The sequence below is a fragment of the Papaver somniferum genome, chromosome 1 (genome assembly GCF_003573695.1).
Source record: "Papaver somniferum cultivar HN1 chromosome 1, ASM357369v1, whole genome shotgun sequence".
Taxonomy (NCBI): Eukaryota; Viridiplantae; Streptophyta; class Magnoliopsida; order Ranunculales; family Papaveraceae; genus Papaver; species Papaver somniferum.
This window is the reverse complement of record NC_039358.1, coordinates 38125230-38144953: the sequence shown is the minus strand read 5'-3', so window position 1 is coordinate 38144953 and position 19724 is coordinate 38125230. Positions and strand designations below refer to the sequence as shown.

Below are 19724 nucleotides of genomic sequence, written 5' to 3'. Positions count from 1 at the left end.
GTTGATGTAATAGGTAGGTAGAGTGATGGGTTTGGTTGTTATACGTGGTGGGTATGGTGGTGATTGAGGTGGAGTTGGTGGCGGAGCAAGTGGTAGTGATGGCGACAGTGCAGTGGAGTTGGTGGAGGCGCTGTGAAGAAGAAGAAGAAGGATGAGATGAAGAAAACCCGATAGAATGAATTAGGTGTTGTTTGTTTTGGGAAAATATGTTAGGGTTATAGGGTGTGTATCGGGAACATCAAGATTTGATGTCTTGCAAAGCTGAGCCGTGGGTAACATCTTATGGAACGGATCTAACGGCGAGATGGAGACAGATCATGAGCGACCGTTGGATGCAAAAATACAACGAAACTGATGGCTCAAGATCGAGTAAGGTGCTGTGGTGTGAAGCGGTTGTAGCAAATTTGATGTACTGGCGATGAAGCGACCGTTGGATTCAGATGAGGATCCAATCTGACGGCTACAGGAGAAGTGGGTTGTGAATTTGGGTTTTGGTGTGGGAGATAAGTTGGGCTTGGGGTAATTCCGAGCCCATTTATTCTTTAAGATCAATTTCCTCCTTGTTGAGCCCATTTCTAGCCTTTTGGTCTTGCGCACAACATTCTTCACAGCTTCCTTGCGTAATTCTTCTCGGCTTCCACCACTTTTCTGCTCTTTTCGCTCCGTAATTCCATCCAAACTTTATTTAGTACCTAAAAATGCAAAATTAATTAATAAAAATATTTATTCTTGAAAACAAAGAAAATACAGAATATGGGATAAAATGTAGAATTAATGCACAAAAGATGAGTTAAATGCCAAGAAAAATATATAGAAATAAGCACTTTTTAGCACTCATCACTGATATACCCAACTTTCATGGAGGTTTACAAATAGAAGATTTGTCGAATTGGCTTTATGAGGGATAATCATTCTTCAATTTATGGAAGTGCCTAATTCTATGAAAGTGAAACTGGTAGCATATAAACTTAAAGGTGGAGCTGCAGCTTGGTGGGGAAAACTCTGTGACGATCGGAGTAAGTATCATAAACTTCCTATACGTACTTGGAAAAGAATGAAAGACTTATTAAGAGATAAGTTTTTACCTAAAGATTTTATGCAGCAACTATTTATCAAACTACACAACTGCAGACAAGGTGCTAGACTTGTTGAAGAGTACGTAGTTGAATTTTATAGTTTAGTGGCACGTAATCAATTGAATGAGTCCGAAGAACAATTGGTAGCACGTTTTATAAGGGTTTGAATAGGCTTATACAGCAAGGAATGACTCAATCCTTTTATACAATGGTTGAATCTATTCAACAATCTATTAAGATTGAGCGACGAGTACTTAGTAACTCTATCCAAGCATATCCACGACAAAATCGTGTTCAAGGCTATTACCGAACTTCTTAACCATCTAATTTTTCTCCAAGTAACCAAGATGGTTATTCACATGCTCCTGAAAGTTTTTTTAGTCGACCTATTCAACAACCACCAACACCAAACTTTTCATACAACCAAACACCTCTCCTTACTGAAAATTCACCTTTGCTCGATATTCCACCTGTTAAGTCATCTCAGACTTCAAGCCAAAGAGATATTGTTCCAAAAACTAGAAGCAATACATACCCGAAACAATTTCCTCCATTATCAAAGCCTACTAATCCTTATTCCAAGTTTAGAGGAGATAAGTGTAATAACTGTAATCAAACTGGTCGTACTTCTAGTGACTGTCGCAAGTTTCATGCTTATATTAATGAAACTCAAGAAGATACACAAGAAGAAGACGTCCTTGAAGATGAAGAGCAGAATTATTTGCATGCACATGAGTCTTATGATGCAAATTTTCTAGGAGTTATACGTCCAATATTGATTACAGAACCATGTTTCTCACAAAGGCATAGTATTTTCAAATTTCAGTGTATTATTGAAGAGCAACTTTGTAGTATAATCATTGACAGTGGGAGTACTGAGAATTACATAGCTGCAAGATTGTTTGAGAAGTTAGGAATACCAGTAACTCTTCATCCAAATCCATACTCGGTAGGATGGATAAACAGTTCTTCTACTCAAAAGATAACTCATCAGTGTTTGGTAAAATTTTCATTCCCAAGATATGAAGATTATGCTCTTTGCGATGTGATTAATATGAATGCAGCAAGTATACTTTTGGAAAGGCCATGGCAGTATGTCATAACTGCTATGAGAATACATACACTTTTGTTCATAATGGCTTTACTAAGGTATTATGGCCTTTACAGTCTTCTACTTCAACAAGAGAGCATTATGGACCGGAAACAACAACTCTAGTTGCTTCCATCACTAGTTCTTTACAACAAACTCATACTCTGAGTTCTCATAAGTCTACCAATCCTATGTGGATATCCCTTCTAAGGTACAAACTCTATTATCTACTTTTGGTGAATTATCTCCTGATGAATTACCTAATACCTTACCTCCATTAAGGGATTTGCAACATCAAATAGATTTTATACCAGGAACTTCTCTTCATAATCAAGATCACTATAGGTTAAGTCCTAAAGAACATGAGATTTTACAAGGACAAGTTGATGATCTGTTACAAAAAGGATTGATTAGATGAAGCAAAAGTCATTGTGCTAGCCCAACATTTTTAGTGGATAAGAAATATGGTGGTCATCGTATATGTATAGATTGTAGAGCATTGAACAAAATAACTATACCATATATATTTCCAATACCTAGACTAGATGATATGATTGATATGCTTTCTGGTGCTAAGGTATTTACAAAACTTGATCTACATAGTGGCTATCATCAAATACGCATTTGTATAGGTGATGAATGGAAGACTGCATTTAAAACTCGTGAAGGATTATATGAATGACTTGTAATGCCGTTTGGTTTGTCCAATGCTCATAACACGTTTGTGCGTCTTATGAATCAAGTGTTGCAACCTTTTCTTGGAAAATTTGTCATTGTATACTTTGATGATATTTTGATCTACAGTAGCAATGAAGAAGAACATCTTGAACATTTATCTCAAGGATTTTCTACATTACAAGAGAATGTGTTATACGTGAACTTAAAGAAATGCACTTTCCTTACAAATAAAGTGACATTCTTAGGTTATGTGGTCTCAAGTACTGGTATTTCTGTGGATGATTCAAAGATTAAAGCCATTGTTAATTGTTCTACTCCTACATCTATTTGTGAAGTGAGAAGCTTTCATGGGTTAGCTTCTTTTTATAGAAGATTTGTCAAGAATTTCAGCACTATTGCAGCTGGTCTTACCGATTGTTTGAAGCGTGACACCTTTGTGTGGACTGAAGAAGCAGATAAGAGCTTCAATTTTCTAAAGGAAAAATTGTGCAGTGCCCATGTTCTTGCTATGCCAAACTTTTACAAGCCATTTGAAATACATTGTGATGCTTCTATTATTGGTATAGGAGCAGTACTATCTCAAGAAGATCATCCAGTTTCTTATTACAGTGAGAAGAATTATGATACAAGGAAGAAATGGTCTACTTATGAACTGGAATTGATAGCACTTGTTCAAGCATTGAAGAAATGACATCCTTATCTTATTCATAGTGAGTTCATAGTAAATACTGATCATCAAGCTCTTAAATTTTTGAAAACTTAAACTAAAGTTAATAGAATGCATGATAGATGGTTATCGACTATCAATCAATATACATTCTCGATAAGATATAAGAGCGGAAAATTAAATCAAGTAGCTGATGCTTTGAGTAGGAGAGCTCATCTTTTAATCACTGTCAAACATGATATTTTGGCTTTTGATTTTCTAAAAGACCTTTATAGTGAAGACAAAGATTTTCAGAGTCTGTGGGGAAAATGTGGTTCTTCAACAGGCAGTGTTGATGATTTTCTCATTCAAGATGGGTTTCTTCTTAAAGGAAATTGTTTATGTATTCCACAATTCTCTTTACGTCTTCATCTAATCCTAGAATTGCATGGCAGTGGTCTTGGTGGACATTTTGGACGTGATAAAACCATTTCTTTGGTAGAAGAACGTTATTATTGGCCTTTACTTAAAAGAGATGTTCAGAAATACATGCAAAAGTGCATGGTTTGTCATCAATCTAAAGGAACTATTCAAAACACAGGTTTGTATACTCCACTTCCTATTCCAGAAGCTTCATGGGTTGATATTAGCATGGATTTTGTACTTGGATTACCACGTACTTCCAAGGGGAATGATTCTATTATGATGGTGGATCGTTATTCAAAAATTGCTCACTTCATAGCCTGCAAGAAAACAACAGATACTTCACATATTGTGTACTTATTCTTCAGAGAAGTAGTTCGTTTGCATGGAATTCCCAAGACTATTACATCTGATAGAGACACTAAATTTTTGAGCTATTTCTGGAAATCCTTATGGATGCGTTTGGGAACTAAACTTCAGTATAGTACAACTGCTCATCCCCAGACAGATGGACAAACTGAAGTAGTCAATCGTTCTTTGGGTAATCTGATTCGAACTAAGATTATTGGAGGAAAAGAAAAACAATGGGACACTCTCCTTCCTCATATGAAATTTGCTTTTAACACCTCTGTTAATAGGTATACAGGTAAAACTCCTTTTTAGATTGTCTATTCTAAAGTTCCTAACCATATTTTGGATTTGGTAGTTCTTCCAAAGATGCAGCAGTCAAATGCAATAGCTGATACTATGCTTGAGAAAGCTTCACAGATTCATCAAGAAGTGAAAGCAAAACTTACAGATTCCAACAACAAGTACAAGGAAGATGCAAATTAACATAGAAGGCTTAAGAATTTTAGTGAAGGAGAATTAGTTTTGATTCATCTAAGAAAAGAACGATTTCTGGAACTTACAACAAAACAAAGATGAAGAAAATGGTCCATTCAAGATACTAAAGAAAATCAGTGATAATACTTATGTTATTGATCTTCCAGCAGATTGGAACATCTCTAATATATTTAATGTGCAAGAAATTTTTCCATTTCATGGAGTGAATGAAGTTCTTTTTACTAGCTAACTCGAGGGAGAGTTTGTTTCAAGAAGGGGGGACTGATGTAGAACATCCTTTACTTCAAGATAGTATCAACTATGACGAGTTGATCCCTCTGTTACTGAGGAAACCTTAACAAGTTGATTCCACTCGACTGAAGCAACCTTTACAAGTTGATTCCATTCGGTAATCAACCTTGTTTAGTTTACTTGTTATTCAAGACATTTTACTTTCCTAGTTTAGATTAAATTCCTTTTCTTTTCTTTTTAGTCGGTTCTTGTAAACTATATATAGGCTATGTCTTACTGTTTTGTGGATCATCATCTTATTATTATTATTATTATAAATCAATTTTATTATCTTTATCAAGTCTTTCAATTCTCTTACTTTTAATCTTTTGATTTCATCATATTCGTATCTCTTTCGTCTCTTCGTATCACCTGCAATCTCAGTATTGCGTTCTTCTCAACAAGTTGTTAACAGGTTCTACATTAGATGAAGACTCAAAATGTTTCGTATTGATCATTCGATCATTTGAATTTTTTTTAAACTATAGCTACCCACCCTTTCAACTGACCACACCACCAACAACAACACACAGTTTGTACTAAACCCCAAGCAACCATTTTTAAGATCCTGCAGAAAAATGTCCTTAAATCTTCCATTGCAACGTTATGTTTTCTCTTTTAGTCCCTATGGCTAACCAGAAATCAAAGAGAGTCATACAACACCTAAATATATTCTAACGAGAACTTAATTTGATTCAATAGCAAGAATTTGAGGGGGCTAAAGAAATCACCCCGTCGTTAGTCCACGGGGAACCACCTACCAATAAATCCAAAAATTAACATCCGAGCTATAGTAACTATATCCGTAGGATGCTCCATTCCAAATAGGGACTGGATAAAAATCAACACCGACGGAGCTGTTAGAGGTCATCCAGGATGGGCAGAAGCAGACTTTAATTGCAAATATTCAGAGGCGACAACGGAACCATTGGGAATAACCACTGCACTATCAGTAGAGAACGCGCCACTCTACTAGCAACCAAAACTGCAATGGAAAGACAATCGCCAAAAGTCCTATTTGAAACGGACTCCGACAAGCCGACTGCTTCATAAAATCCTCCAGGGATATTTTGCTGAAATTAAGCAGAATGTGCCACAAATACCTCACTGCGGCATACAACATAATTACAAAGAAGGAAACCAAGCAACAGATGGATTGGCAAACTTCACAACAGATGGTAGCCAATCGGGAAACCTTTCGACAACAATATCTGGGACCGGGAAATCCCGTATTTTCTTGGCCATATTTTACGGAATGACTCCATGGATGCTTAATACCCACGTGTAATTGCTTTTTAATTTTGTAATTTGTAATTGCTTTTTAATTTTGTAATTTAACTCATGCTTCGAAAAATAATAAATAAATATATATATATATTCCAGACTCCAAAGACAAAGCTAAATTGCGGCCGATAGCGCTTGCGCTAATAATTAAGAATCCTAATTTGGGGCATACATGATAATTTTGGGGCATACAGACTTATGATGACACCCAATGCAAAATTATAAGGGATGTCCTAATGATGTTTAAGTTACTATAATACCCTTGTATAGTTTAAATTACATTATTACCCTTCTACTTAATTAAATTCTAATCCTAAAACTCTCGAACTAATTAACCCATCCCCTAATTAACTAACCACTCACTAACCGTTACTAATTAACCCTTATCTCCCACTCTTCTTCTCATCTTCTTCTCCAAAAACACAAACAAAATTATGAAAATTTCTTTGTTCGATTAAGTTCTCGATTAAACACATTGATGGCACCTCGTGTTAAGCGATGCCCTATAAATACGGTGTCGAATCTTGGTGTTGCTTATGTAGCATCTCAATCTAGGGTTTTTGGAAAAGATGGTGATGAAGAGGATAGTTGATTGATTGGTGTTGGAGAGCGAGAAATAGAGCCTGATTCTTTAAAATTGCACATAGAAATGTATTTCTCACAAACCCATTGCTTGGTTTTTCGTATTTCGTTGATTTGTGACATGTAATTGATGATTCTTCTGGGTTTTTGAAGTTCCAGAGTAGTGTTCGGCTGAAATTTAGCAGCCGAACTTCATTTTTTTTACAGGCGAAGAATAGTTCGGCTTATGTTTTGAAAATCGATTGCGCCGAACCTTTGTGTTTTGCTTATAATATTTTTGTATGATAATGAGCCGAACTGTTGGGCACATTGTTCGGCTCACAATGATAAATATCGAATGTGCCGAACTTTACTCTGTGTATGGCCAATAGCTTACTGTAAACTTGTCCGCTTATAGGTGACTTATCACATTGCGTAGTAGAATCATATTTATTTAATTTAGAAAACTAATTAAGGTTTATCATTTGTTTTAGCACCCATCCGGGAAAATTGAAAGCCAAGCTTAAAAGGAGAACAATGGAAGTGACTCCTTCTAACTCAAAAACTCCCAAACCTCGAGGTGGTGGCACAAAGAACTTACATGCAGGGAAAAGAGGAACTGACACGACTTGCTCTTTACCTGTAGAACAAGAGGAATACAACGATGAAGATGTTGGTGAGGAAGGTCAACCCGCTCCTTTCGGCTTTATCTACCTTTAACTAAGACGCAATTGATTTTCCAACCATGTTCCTCGGCCCATTTAACGGCTTCTTCTTTAGTTTTCCACGTCTATATATCCACAAGTACAAAAATTAAGTTTTATCAATGATTTTGAATACAACATACTTCAAAATTAATAAAAACATAAATTATGTTATCTACCAAGTCAGTTTGGAAGTGATCTTTAGTATCTTCATGAATGACATCAACAGGCGGTGGTTGATCCTCCATAGTTTCCATTTCTTGAACAATCTACAACAATATCACAGAGATTTTGAGTTAGGTTCGGCTTAGTCGTAGTACTACTAGTAGCTCGGATAATACGTGTTTCACTTATAAAGCCGAACTACTGGTCATACATGGGTTCGTCTAATTGGGCACTTATATTATAAGCCGAACCATAATACTTAAAATGTATGAAAACAAAAATATATGTTCGGCCGGATCACATGTGTGTCAAACATTACAGTGTAACGCATAATTTTTTTTTAAAAGTTCAGCTTATATTAACATATCCTATTCAAGCCGAACCATGAAAACTATTTGGCGCCAAAATAATTGAATGACAGTTCGCGTATAATTATTTCAATCGCACAAACCGAACTGTTCTTATTTAACAAGGTTCGGCATACATTATACCTGCCGAACCTAACTCTGTTGAGCCGAACTATATGCAAAAATCATAATTTTTGGTGAAATCAAGCTACAAAATGGACATTAAACAACATCTATAACCATACTTGTGTATTATTAGCATTGGGTTCCTCATCCATGTACTCATCTTCGGGATTTGGGTCCATAAAGTCATCATTTTGAGCTTGAGAAAAAAGTTGAGTTTGGGTAAAATCATTTTCATAATCCAACAAATAAGCCATTTCTGGATCTCCGTCGTAATTGATATGTATTTTCTTAGCTTTACGTGATGAAGATTCACCTTCCTCACTCGAATTTGGATCATACATCTCTCAATAATCACAAAAATCTCAAAGGAAAAAAAAAGTTATTTTCCTCCTCTTCTTCTTTTCTTCTTCTTCTTCTAAAAAAATTCACTAACTCTCATTAAAAAGTCAATTATTATTCTAAATAAACATTAAACTAACTACAAGCATTAACAACTAATCAATCAAATTAACACTAATTTAAAACTAATCAATCAAGAGTATTTTCGCATTTTTGAAAAGATGAGGATAAAGACTACCCTAAAAATACTATTAGCCACCCTGTTTTTGTCTTATTACATATGCCCCAAATTATTTTGTATGCCCCAAATTAGGGTTCGTAATTAATAAAGCTAAAGAAGATTACAAAGCACCGCACCGTTATACCTCTCAGAAACGGGGGTAAATAACCGGGCATAACCCATGGGCTTTATCCATGAAATAGTTTCGGGAATGGGTCTTTAAAATTTAAGGCACCATCCGCCTCATTCTTCATCCTTGAATTTGTTCTCTCTTTCTCTTTCCAAGTCGTTTCCCAGTTTTCTCTTCGGGTACATTATTTATATGTTCCTATTTTTGACACTCAATAAATATATCCTTATACAACAATAAATATGTTCCTACTTTTTAATAACCTTATCCATTTATAATTAGATTATCTTAATATCCTCACTCATATAATAATTTTCATTATTTCAAAATGGAACAAAATTTTTCCACTACCACTTCACCACCGCCACTAGAACCACCACCACCAACATTTAACTACCATTCCACCACCACCTACCAACCGCCACCACCACTAATATTCCACCACCACTCCTTCACCACCACCATTACACCACCAACAGTCCTCCACCACCACTAGTCTGTCGCCGCCACCACCACTAGTTCGCCGCCGCCGCTACCACCGCCACCATCAGCGCCGCCGCCGCCACAACTAGTTCAGATATTTTTGTATCAACAACAGTTGATCCAGTTTAGGGGGTCAACAATGATAGTTGATCAAAAAAAAAAGGATCAACATTGGAAGTTGATCCAATTTAGTGGATCAACAATGGTAGTTGATCCACTAAATTGGATCAATAATGAAAGTTGATCCATGTAAATGTAGTGAACTTGGCGTGAGTCGAACACGCATCATCTGACATGGAGTCAGTCATGCTACCATTGCACCACAAGTTCAACATTGGAAGAAATTTACATGATTTAAACTACAAAGCATGATTTAATCTACAAGCATGATTATACTTATCCAAGGTAATATTATCAACAATAGGAGTTGAAAGGATCAACAACAGTAGTTGATCCCATAAAAAATTGGGTCAAAAACAGGATTTGATCCCATAGATGGATCAACAACCATAGTTGATCCCATAAAAATTGGGTCAACAACAGGAGTTGATCCCATAAAATGGATCAACAACAAGAATTAATCCCATAAAAACATAAACACCATTCAAAAGCAACATTTATCACTGCCCTAACATCCACCACCACTGCCGCAAAACTTAAACAACCACTACCACAACTATACCTTCCACCACCATCAAAAACATCCAACACAAATACAATTATAATACAGTCATTACCACCAACCTAAAAAAAGGCGTCAACAACAGTAGTTGATCCAATAAAAACTGAAGTAAGTAGTTAATGAAAGGACAATTGCTATACTTGGAACACCATCAACATATTGAACTCGATCTCGAACACATATTCAAACCTCCATTAAAAATAGCACCAATAGTCCCATCACAAAATGTGACCCAAATCAAACAGAAACTTCATCTTCTTTGCTAATCTAACTCGATCCCAATCTTAATTTCATCTTAGGAACCCTAATTTCATATTTCGTTCTTCAATCTCCCAGTTTAGATTTCACAACAACAAAACTTATTAACTTTAATAGATCTGTTGATAGCGGTTGCGGAGGTAACATAGGTGATGGTGCTGGTTTTGGTGGAGGAACTCGAGATGATGATGATTCTTTGATAATCTAACTCGATCCCAATCTTAATTTCATCTCAGGAACCCTAATTTCACCTTTCGTTCTTCAATCTCTCAGTTTAAATTTAACAGCAACAAAATATATTGACCTTAATAGATCTGTTGATAGCGGTGGCGGAAGTCACGGAGGTGGTGGTGCTGGTTTTGGTGGAGGAGATCGCGATGGTGGTGGTGATGGGAACGATGAATATGGTGGTGGCGACGGAGATGAAGATGGTGAGGACGAGATGAAGATGCTGGTTCGTGTTTTGATGAGAAGTAAAGAAGGAAGGGCGTGGAATTGATACATAAAGGATAAATATGGAACCATGAAAATAACTTTTTTTGATAAAATTTCAATTATGCCACTAGGGACATATATAAAGTATGTTAGAGATATTTGTGAAGTGCGATCAAAAAGAGGGACAATAGTTCAATTTCCACTTTTTCTTTCTCTTTCTCGTCAAGATGTTGGGTATGAGTTGGCAAAGATATTAAAGGAAGAATCTCGTGGTTATGATCCAACCAAATCTACTCGAGAAAGTAAGAACGATTAATACTTATTTCTCTATTTTTATTATTCTCGTTTGACTTCAATTCATGAACTAGTTTATGTTTGGGTTCAGTTAGTTGAATCTTGATTATAATGATCCTTCTTCTTACAATCAAATGCATGATATATGATTAATTTTGATATTCATGTGGTGGTTTAACTTATTTTTGAAATTAGGGTTTTCTTAAATTTTAACCTAATTATAAACTTGCTGCTGCGAATTTTGATTTTTTTTTTTAAATAATGGATTTCATTTATAACCAAAGAAAAACAAAAAGAATACAAAATATACCCAAAGGGATGACCACCAAAAATGACAGCCTTTACACTTTAAGGCCTCTGCCTATACTTATTTTCTAACGGGCTCTAAAGTATGGCTGATCTTCACTCTCAAGCACCTCCAAGAATTCTGGCTTGTTCTCAAAATTTTTACTGTCCATGTTTACACCTTCTTTTGCTAATTTGTCTCCCAAGTAGAGATACTAGAACATATTTTTGACCATCTTGTAGTTGCATACCAAGGAACTTGATTTCTTGTATATGCACTGAGTATAGCTCTAGAGTGTGTTCTAAATATCAATGAAATAAAACCATTTTTTATTGCCCATCCCCTGCGAGCAAGATTGCCATCACTTGAACAAAATAGTTTGCAGCTACTCCCAGTCCTCTTGCAACTGCAATAAGATAATCCCCTTTATTGTTTCTGCCAATAAAAAACCATATCCCTGGGTTCCCTTTAGATGCCCCATCACACACAATAAAGAGGAGTTTTATTACCAGTTGGCAGCTGAAAGAATATTTCCAAAAAAATTTCCCTTTTAACTTTTCTATATTTCATACCAAAACTTCTGATTATCTCCATTTCATAGGCTGTGTTCCACATGTATTCTTTCATCCTCGCATCACATTCATAAGTGAATTTCAGGATTCTGTTCTTTATTGGACCGACCAAACGAAGCGACGAAGGACCTTTATATGGCCATTTTTTTGTAAATCGTTAGTGTCATCAATTTACGCAAAAAGATTGAATTTTTTTGTAAATTTTGGTGTCACGAATAAATTTCAATCGACAATGAAAGGACTAAAGAGTCCCTCCATGTTTTCATTTCTCATTAAAAACTAGCGTAAATACAACACAAAATAAGGGTAATCAAATAAATTTCGTGGGAAGAAAAAAAGGACACGGAGGTTGGAAATGTTTTAATGTTGAGGGGCAGTTGAAGCCCTGAGTTCGAATCCGACCACCTCCAAATTTCTATTTTGTTCTTTTTTTTCCTTCTTCTTTCGATTTTGGTTCACATAAATTGAGAGAAGATTTGCTCCTGCAGATGCCTGAGTGAATAATCCCGAGAGATCAAGAAATGAAATCGACGAATTTCAGAAGGAGAATTTGATTTCGGTCTGATTGATGTTGGTGAGATTTCGTCGACTGAGATTTCAGAGGAAATTAAGGTTTCGGTTGTATTTGATATTCAAGATGTGGATCTGAGATGTTCGATTGATGGAGATTTGTAGTAATAAAGCAAGGTAGAAGATGGAGCTGGTGGTTCAGATTGAATTTGAGTTTAATCTCAATATTGAATTAGAACGAGAAGAAATTGCTGCTAATGGAATGAAGAGAAGAAACAAGTTGGAGGATGTGTTACTGCTCGAATTATGGAATGGGTGTCGATTTGATGGATCTGAGATAAAAATTAGGAATTCTTGGGTTTGTTGTGATGGTGGTTTTGAGGAAACTGCAAACTGTTGATGCTGTGTGTTGGCTCAACGAGTGTTCAAGGAATTTTGAAGCTAATGATGATTAATTTAAGGTACGATTTCAAGCAACGTTCATCATATCTTCTTCAATGATTTAATCATCACTCAAACTGCTATCAATTTTATTGTCGAATTAAGTATGAAGAACCTAGGGTTTCCTTAGGATTTGATTTCAACACTGCTTGAAACTGAAACATGATAGGGAAAGAATTTTTTAGGATTTGATTTCAACACTGCTGGAAACTGAAACATGATAGGGATATAAATTTTATTTGGAATTGAGATTAGGTATACTGTAATCTTAAAAACCACCATGAATTTTAGATTTCATAAGCAAATTTGTTGGATTGGAATAAGCAACATCATTTCAGAAAATTTCATTTATTGTTTGTTGTTGGGTTTGATTATAGCCAATTTTTTTATCGAACTAAGCTAGGATGGCTTCTTGAGGATTATAGCTCTATGAACAACAATTCCAGCATATTATACAATGTCCCTGTTAGATTTTTGCGATTTGAGATATGTCCGACTTGTGTAACAGTTTGTAATGTTTTGTATAGGTCGGTTTCAGTTGAATCGTTCTGTTTTTCTGACTTAACTTCTATGTGCTTAAGGTGTCTTTGGCAGTTTAGTAAAAATCAAGAGCTTGCTGAATGCTTGTGCATCATCATCTATTGATTTTTGAGTTAGGCACTGACAGTAATTCCAGTGCTGCTGAGGACAGTGAACTAAATTTATTCTGTATATACTATAAGGGTTGATAGCTTTCATTATATTGCAGAGCAACAAGAGCGCCTGAAGCTCATACATGACAAGTTCAAAGAGGAGATAAACCAGCATATCCAAGACTGCAAGAACACACTCGATGATCTGCAAGCCTATCAGATTGAGTTAAAAAAAATGCAGAGAAGCAAAGTATGAATATCGACATTTTATTTTGTTTGAGGCAGTTATGTGGAGTTGAGAACTTGAATGCCGAGACTTGAGAAGTGAATGAAATTGGGAATTTTTGCGACGAAGTAAACAAATTCTATGTTCGGTAATGAATTTGTTTTATTTCGTTACTGAATCCATCAGTTTATATCGATGCCGTTGATGGGTAATGAATCTGTTTAAGTTCGGCTTGAAATAGAGCTGGAGCATGAACTCAAGAGAAGAAGGATGAACATCAAGATGAGTCTGAATTGCACGAGTCTGTATGGTGCTGTGTAGTTTGTTTGAATGAAGAAAGAGGATCTGGATTTTGAACTGCTTCCATTAACTTTTGTCGATGAATGATGGAATGAGATATTCAAGGTCTGAGAGTTTACAAAGAATTGGAGACTTGGGTTTGAATTAGATTTGTACTTGGCTTGGTTTAGAGACTGTCGGTGACTAGAGATGTGGGTTTGTCTTGAATTTACGATTAACTGCAGGGAAGGAGGTATGGGAATGATCAAGATAAAACCAGTAGGTCATATCTACATAACAAATACAATACACAACACACGTTTGTAAGTCCTGAATGAACTGCGACTAGTTTCTTAATGGAGGAGTTTGTATGGTGAACTGTTGGGCGAGAAAGCCACAGAGAGTAGTTGTTGTTGTGTTGTCTCGATGGGGATTTGAAATTGTTTGCAATGGGAAGAAGGAGCAGCAAGGTGTTGGTGGTGGCTGTGCGCAAGAAGATTGAGTTAATGTGGTTGAATTGTGGATTGATGGTCTGTGACCAGGAAGATGCACATGGATTTAGGTACTGGTAGCTGTTGCAGTCAACAGTGAGAAATGAGATTATAAAAAGTAGCAGCAGTAGGAATGGGTGCAGCTGCAATGGAGGCACTCAGTGAGAAATTAGGGATGCAGATGGATTTGCTGTGTTTCTGCAATGGCCAATGGGTTTGCTGGCAGTAAGATACAGAGAAGAACTTGGGTGATGTAGTGAAGGAGTTGATGTATCTGTTGCACCTAGAAGACGGAGGAACGAAGAAAACTCTGTTTGCGTCACCAACCTCTCAGAAGATACTCGCGAGCCTGACTTGCTTGAGCTATTCGGAACATTTGGTGCTGTCAGTCATGTTCATGTTGCTGTAGACCAGAGGACTGGCATTAGTCGAGGATTTGGTTTTGTAAACTTTGTGAACAAGGAAGATGTTGAGAGGGCGATTCACAATCTCAATAGGTACGGTTATCACAATCTTATCCTCGGAGTAGAATGGGAGACTCCTAGGGGAAATTCGAACAAAAGAAGACGCATGTACCTCATTTCCAATCTTAAAATTACTCTAGAGTTGGGTGTTACTTTCTGATTAGCACATACTATCCATTTTCAGTGTTATCTAATTCCGTATTTTTGTCATCTAAAGGTTACCACACTACTTTTTTTTTTTGGGTGTTATTTTTGTTTGAACATCTCTTTTACAAAAAAAAATTCCTTTACAAGTTCTTCGGTCTGTCGGCCCTCCCACCATGGCAACTGTTGTACTAGTTACTCCTTCGTTGAAAGATTCATCTTCAAAAAAAAATTGTTGATAATTATCAAACATAAATATATCAATCTATTTTGTTTATGGATGCAGAATACACTGCTGGTGATTATGATTATGATTATGATGGTGAATGTTTTTATGATGATGATGATGATGAGGTTGAATGGAGTGAACTGTCCACGTCCGCGAGGGATATTGTGAAAAAAGCCAAAATCTTAGAGGATGAGAAGAAAAAATCAGGCATGACAGGAACAAGTCTGGATACACAACCAAATTTTCATCATCCCAGTTGTGGTAACAATCCCAACTTTTCTCCTGTTTATATGATTTTATAGTTTGTGAGATGCTCAGCAAACTCTAAGTGAAGTCTCTCGTCTCGTGAGGTTTACATGTCTATTCAGAAGTTGGCAATCTTTAATTGAACAAGATCCCTACTTCATTTTTCAAAAACCAGTGTGCCTTTTTAAAGAAATGTGAAGATTCGTTATTAACGGATCTAATACTACCATCTGTAGATGGCCGAGAAAGGGGAACAGATGCAGTCACAAGTCTAGTTAATGAGTCGTCAGAGTCCATTTGCTTTGTCAATTCCATTGTCTGCTGTTTACTTGGATAGTCCTGTTCAATAACATTATGTAATGGTAATGGTACTGGTTAGTCGATATCCTCTTTTACAATTGTCTGGTACTGTGGTTTGTTCCTCACTTATTTGCAATGACTTTGCAGATGAAGAGAAAACTAACATGGATATCGAAGATGGAGCTTCAGAGGAGAATATATCAACTGAGAGGAAGAAAAAGGAGAAGCGCAAGTCACAGGAGGATAGGGCCGAATCAGAGCAGAACGATGGTAATGAAATTGCCATTGAAGTGAAGAAGAAAAAGGATTCCATAAGCAAAAGTGATGTTTAAGCAAGTTTGTTACATGCTTTAGGAAAACGAAAAAGTAGGTTTATTATATTAATGTTCTATATTCCTTGTTGGTAAGTTATTTATAGGAGAGGTGTTTTAGCAAGTATACTGCATTGTGTGTGGTTAAGCATTAAGCTTTTGTTGGTAAGCCAATTGTGTGTGGTTTAGTATTAAGCTTTTGTTGGTATGCCAATTGTAGAATTGACCATATATTAGTATGTATTTTGCAGCTATACTTTCATATTTAAGTTTATGTTCTTCAGCTACGGAATATGAATTTACCACAGAAATGGAGAAATGAAGTGCCATATATGTGAGTTTCGGGTTGCATATATGCGTTGGTCTCCCCTTGTTGTAACAGTGTAAAAGGCCTATTTAGTCCATGAATCCTAATGAGAACAGGCTGAGAATATTATTTCTGTCTATTAGAGGTTTCGCTGGCAGCCTTGAGTTAACCAATTGGGTGGGTGACTGAGATTTCCTTGAATGATTCTCCAATCTCCATAATAGACAGAGATTTTCCTCAATCTAGGCTAAATATCTCTCTGGTTTGTTACTTTCTTTATTTTATTTTGTTTTCAATTTCCAACCACAAATCAGTGGTTGTATTATGGCCCATTTGAAGTACTGACGCAGTTAGACGTACACGGACACTGAAATACATTGGGAGTTGATAATTGAAAGACTAATCGGTTAAAAACCAGAAAAAGATCAAGAGGAAAAGATAAAGAGACCACTTTTGGAAAACAAGTGAACGGCGCATTCCTAAAACCATGTAACCTACCTTAGTTATCCTCTCTGAAACTAAGCTATCCACGATAGAGGAACTAACTGAATTCAAGACGGACTCTTCTATTGGGAACAAAGAGGCAAGTCTAACTGGATCCCCCGAAGGTGACAAAAATACTCCTCTCGGTGGACATCTGACTAAGTCGAGTCTGATTAAAGATGCCTTGCTCACCCATTTTGCTAGCATGTTCGCTACTGGAGCTGTTGATGCCGTTCCCACCATAAACATCCCAGAGTTCAAATATTTAGACTAATCTTTGTTGAGTAGGTCTAAGAAAAATGGGTTCCACAAGATCCCCAGGACCGCATGAGAATCCTGTATGCTTTTATAGGAATGTTGGCATGCGGTAGGATGGGATGTCGTCAAGTTGATCGAGAAGGATTTCAGCTCGGCTTCAATCCAGTGGGACTCGGTCATACCAACTTTGTATTACTCCCTAAGGCAAGCTTTGGGTTAGCAGACTTCAAACTATTCTTAGCAGAATTCATTGATAAAAGTCAGTCAGAGTTTGTCCTTGGTCGGAAGATTATTGATAACATGGTTATAACGATGGAACTAATCATCTCTGTGCATAAACTGAACTCGATCCTTGGTGCTTTTGCACTTAAATTGGACACGAGTAATGCAAATGACAGAGTGGACTAGGGATTTTTGAGCTCTATTTTGCAGGTCATGGCTTGTCCCCTCCTTAATTCTAATCAATGGCAACCCACTATGATTATTTTTATGTAGAAATTGACGTTTAGTCCCAAAGTTTGTGGACTTTGGACGCTTTAATCCTGTCCTGTCAAGCCTGGTACAAGAAGGTTCAAACTTATCAAATCTGAGACGGGTTAGTCATGATATGGACGATTTAGTCCAAAGCATAATTTTTTCATGACAAAAATGCCCCATAAGCCAAGTTCTTACTCTCATAATCCAATTCCCATTCTCATTCAACGGAAACAGCTTTCTGAGTAATCTCGACGTCTCAACGAAAATTCAATCACCAAATATGATATGGTAATTGAAGAAACACTCGATTCAGCTTGATAAACCTAAACCTTCCATCGTCGATTCATTCTTTTCGAAGATTAACTCGAATTTTATATGAAAAGTTAAGGAGATTCAAGTACAGCAAATTACTTTGACGATTTTCATCATCGATAGCAATTTGAAGATAAGTTGAATCTGTTCTTATAATTTGATTTGATTTCCATTGTTAAAAATGTCGATTTAAAATTTGATTTCAGGATTTTTAACGGTTTTTGAAACCTAATTTCTTTGATTTCGTTTCGATTTTTTTATTTGACTAATGATTAAATAAGAGTTTAGATCTATAATCACGTCATCTAAATCTTCCTACTCTAAAACTTTCTCCGCTGCTGAACCTGTTTCCCAAAAATGGAAACCATTTGAATGCCGTTTTCCGTCTTAGATCTAAATAGGTGGTCACAAATCATACCTAATCTTATTGCTTGTATTTTAGTTTTGCGTTTGAGCTATTGGTCATTTTAAGATTCATTTATCATCTTATTAGTCCATTTCTTCTATTTTTTTTGGTGTTCTGCATTCAGTGATTATTGATGGGCAATCGTAATTTTGTTTGTGTATTATTCCCCATTTAAGGTTTATGTGTCTGTTGCTTGAAAGCCTTGTTGCTTTTGGTGGGAAAAATGCTCATGTCTCTGAATGTTACTTATTTCTTGAATACTTGTCACTTAATGCATAATGTTATGGTGTGCTTAACAGTGTTGATATTTCTTAGGACTTAACTTGCTCGGGGTGGACCTTCTTATGATGCTTTTACTAGTGATGATGTTTGTCTGGTGATCATTTAAATTGCACTTTGATCTCTGAATTTTCTTTTTCTGCTTCAGGATATTTATGGCAGACAATCTTTAGTAGAAATGATACATTGGTAAGGGTATTTACATTGGTTCTCTTTCTTTTGGTTTAATAAGAATGTTTAAGAAGTCCAATAATATACTGAACCAATGCAACCTTTCTACCTGAATTTTGGGACGCCAAATTAATTTTTGTATCTAGATCCGAGCAGTGATAAGTATATCGTCCTTACTGGTGACCGAGAGTTAATAAATCATCTGAAACTGATGAAATACTTCACTCTGACGACATTTGTATAACCAAGACCCTTATGTTATTAATACTTTGATAAAACCTAACAAAACTGACTGTGTATGTTGGTTGACTAAACAAGATGGATTTTCATTTTCTTTCTTTTTTTATAAAAGAAGTGTAGCTTGTCGTAATCTCAAGGATAGCTTTTCTCACTATTATCATTTCTCACAATTGCTAACTGAACGACACTTTTGTCCATTAGTTGCATTTGATATCTGGATTTTTGTTTGCTAATTTTTCTTACTCCTGGCATTGTCCTTAGAAACTATATATGAGTACCGAATGACAGTGTGTTCTGTCTTTATGAACAACTAAAAATCGGGAGGAAAATTAAAAAAATCAGAGAACTATTATATTCCGCAATATTCAATAATATGTGGGGTTTTCTCAAACTTGGCTTAAGTTTAGGGGTAATTCAAGTAGGTGTATGCCCTCCTACTGGAGGCATCAATATGGGGATTGTTTGAATCTGGTGAGTCATTGATGTATGCTTATGGCTGAGTGAAACTAGATACTGCAGCGGGGGTATTGGATGTTGTTTGTTATACTCTTTTCTTTTGCTTAGGACAAGTAGACTGATAGGCAAGGAATACCTAATCGTAGG

At 36.2% G+C, this 19724-nt stretch overlaps 1 protein-coding gene across 1 annotated transcript; it reads left to right on the top strand.

Annotated features, from left to right (window-relative positions):
- The first annotated feature begins 12329 nt into the window (after positions 1–12329).
- LOC113283501 lies at positions 12330–16457 on the top strand. The gene is made up of 4 exons (XM_026532781.1): positions 12330–12886; positions 13615–14991; positions 15389–15592; positions 16025–16457. The coding sequence occupies exons 2-4, from the start codon at positions 14961–14963 to the stop codon at positions 16207–16209; spliced, it is 420 nt and encodes a 139-aa protein (XP_026388566.1). The 5' UTR covers positions 12330–12886; positions 13615–14960; the 3' UTR covers positions 16210–16457.
- Positions 16458–19724: the final 3267 nt, after the last annotated feature.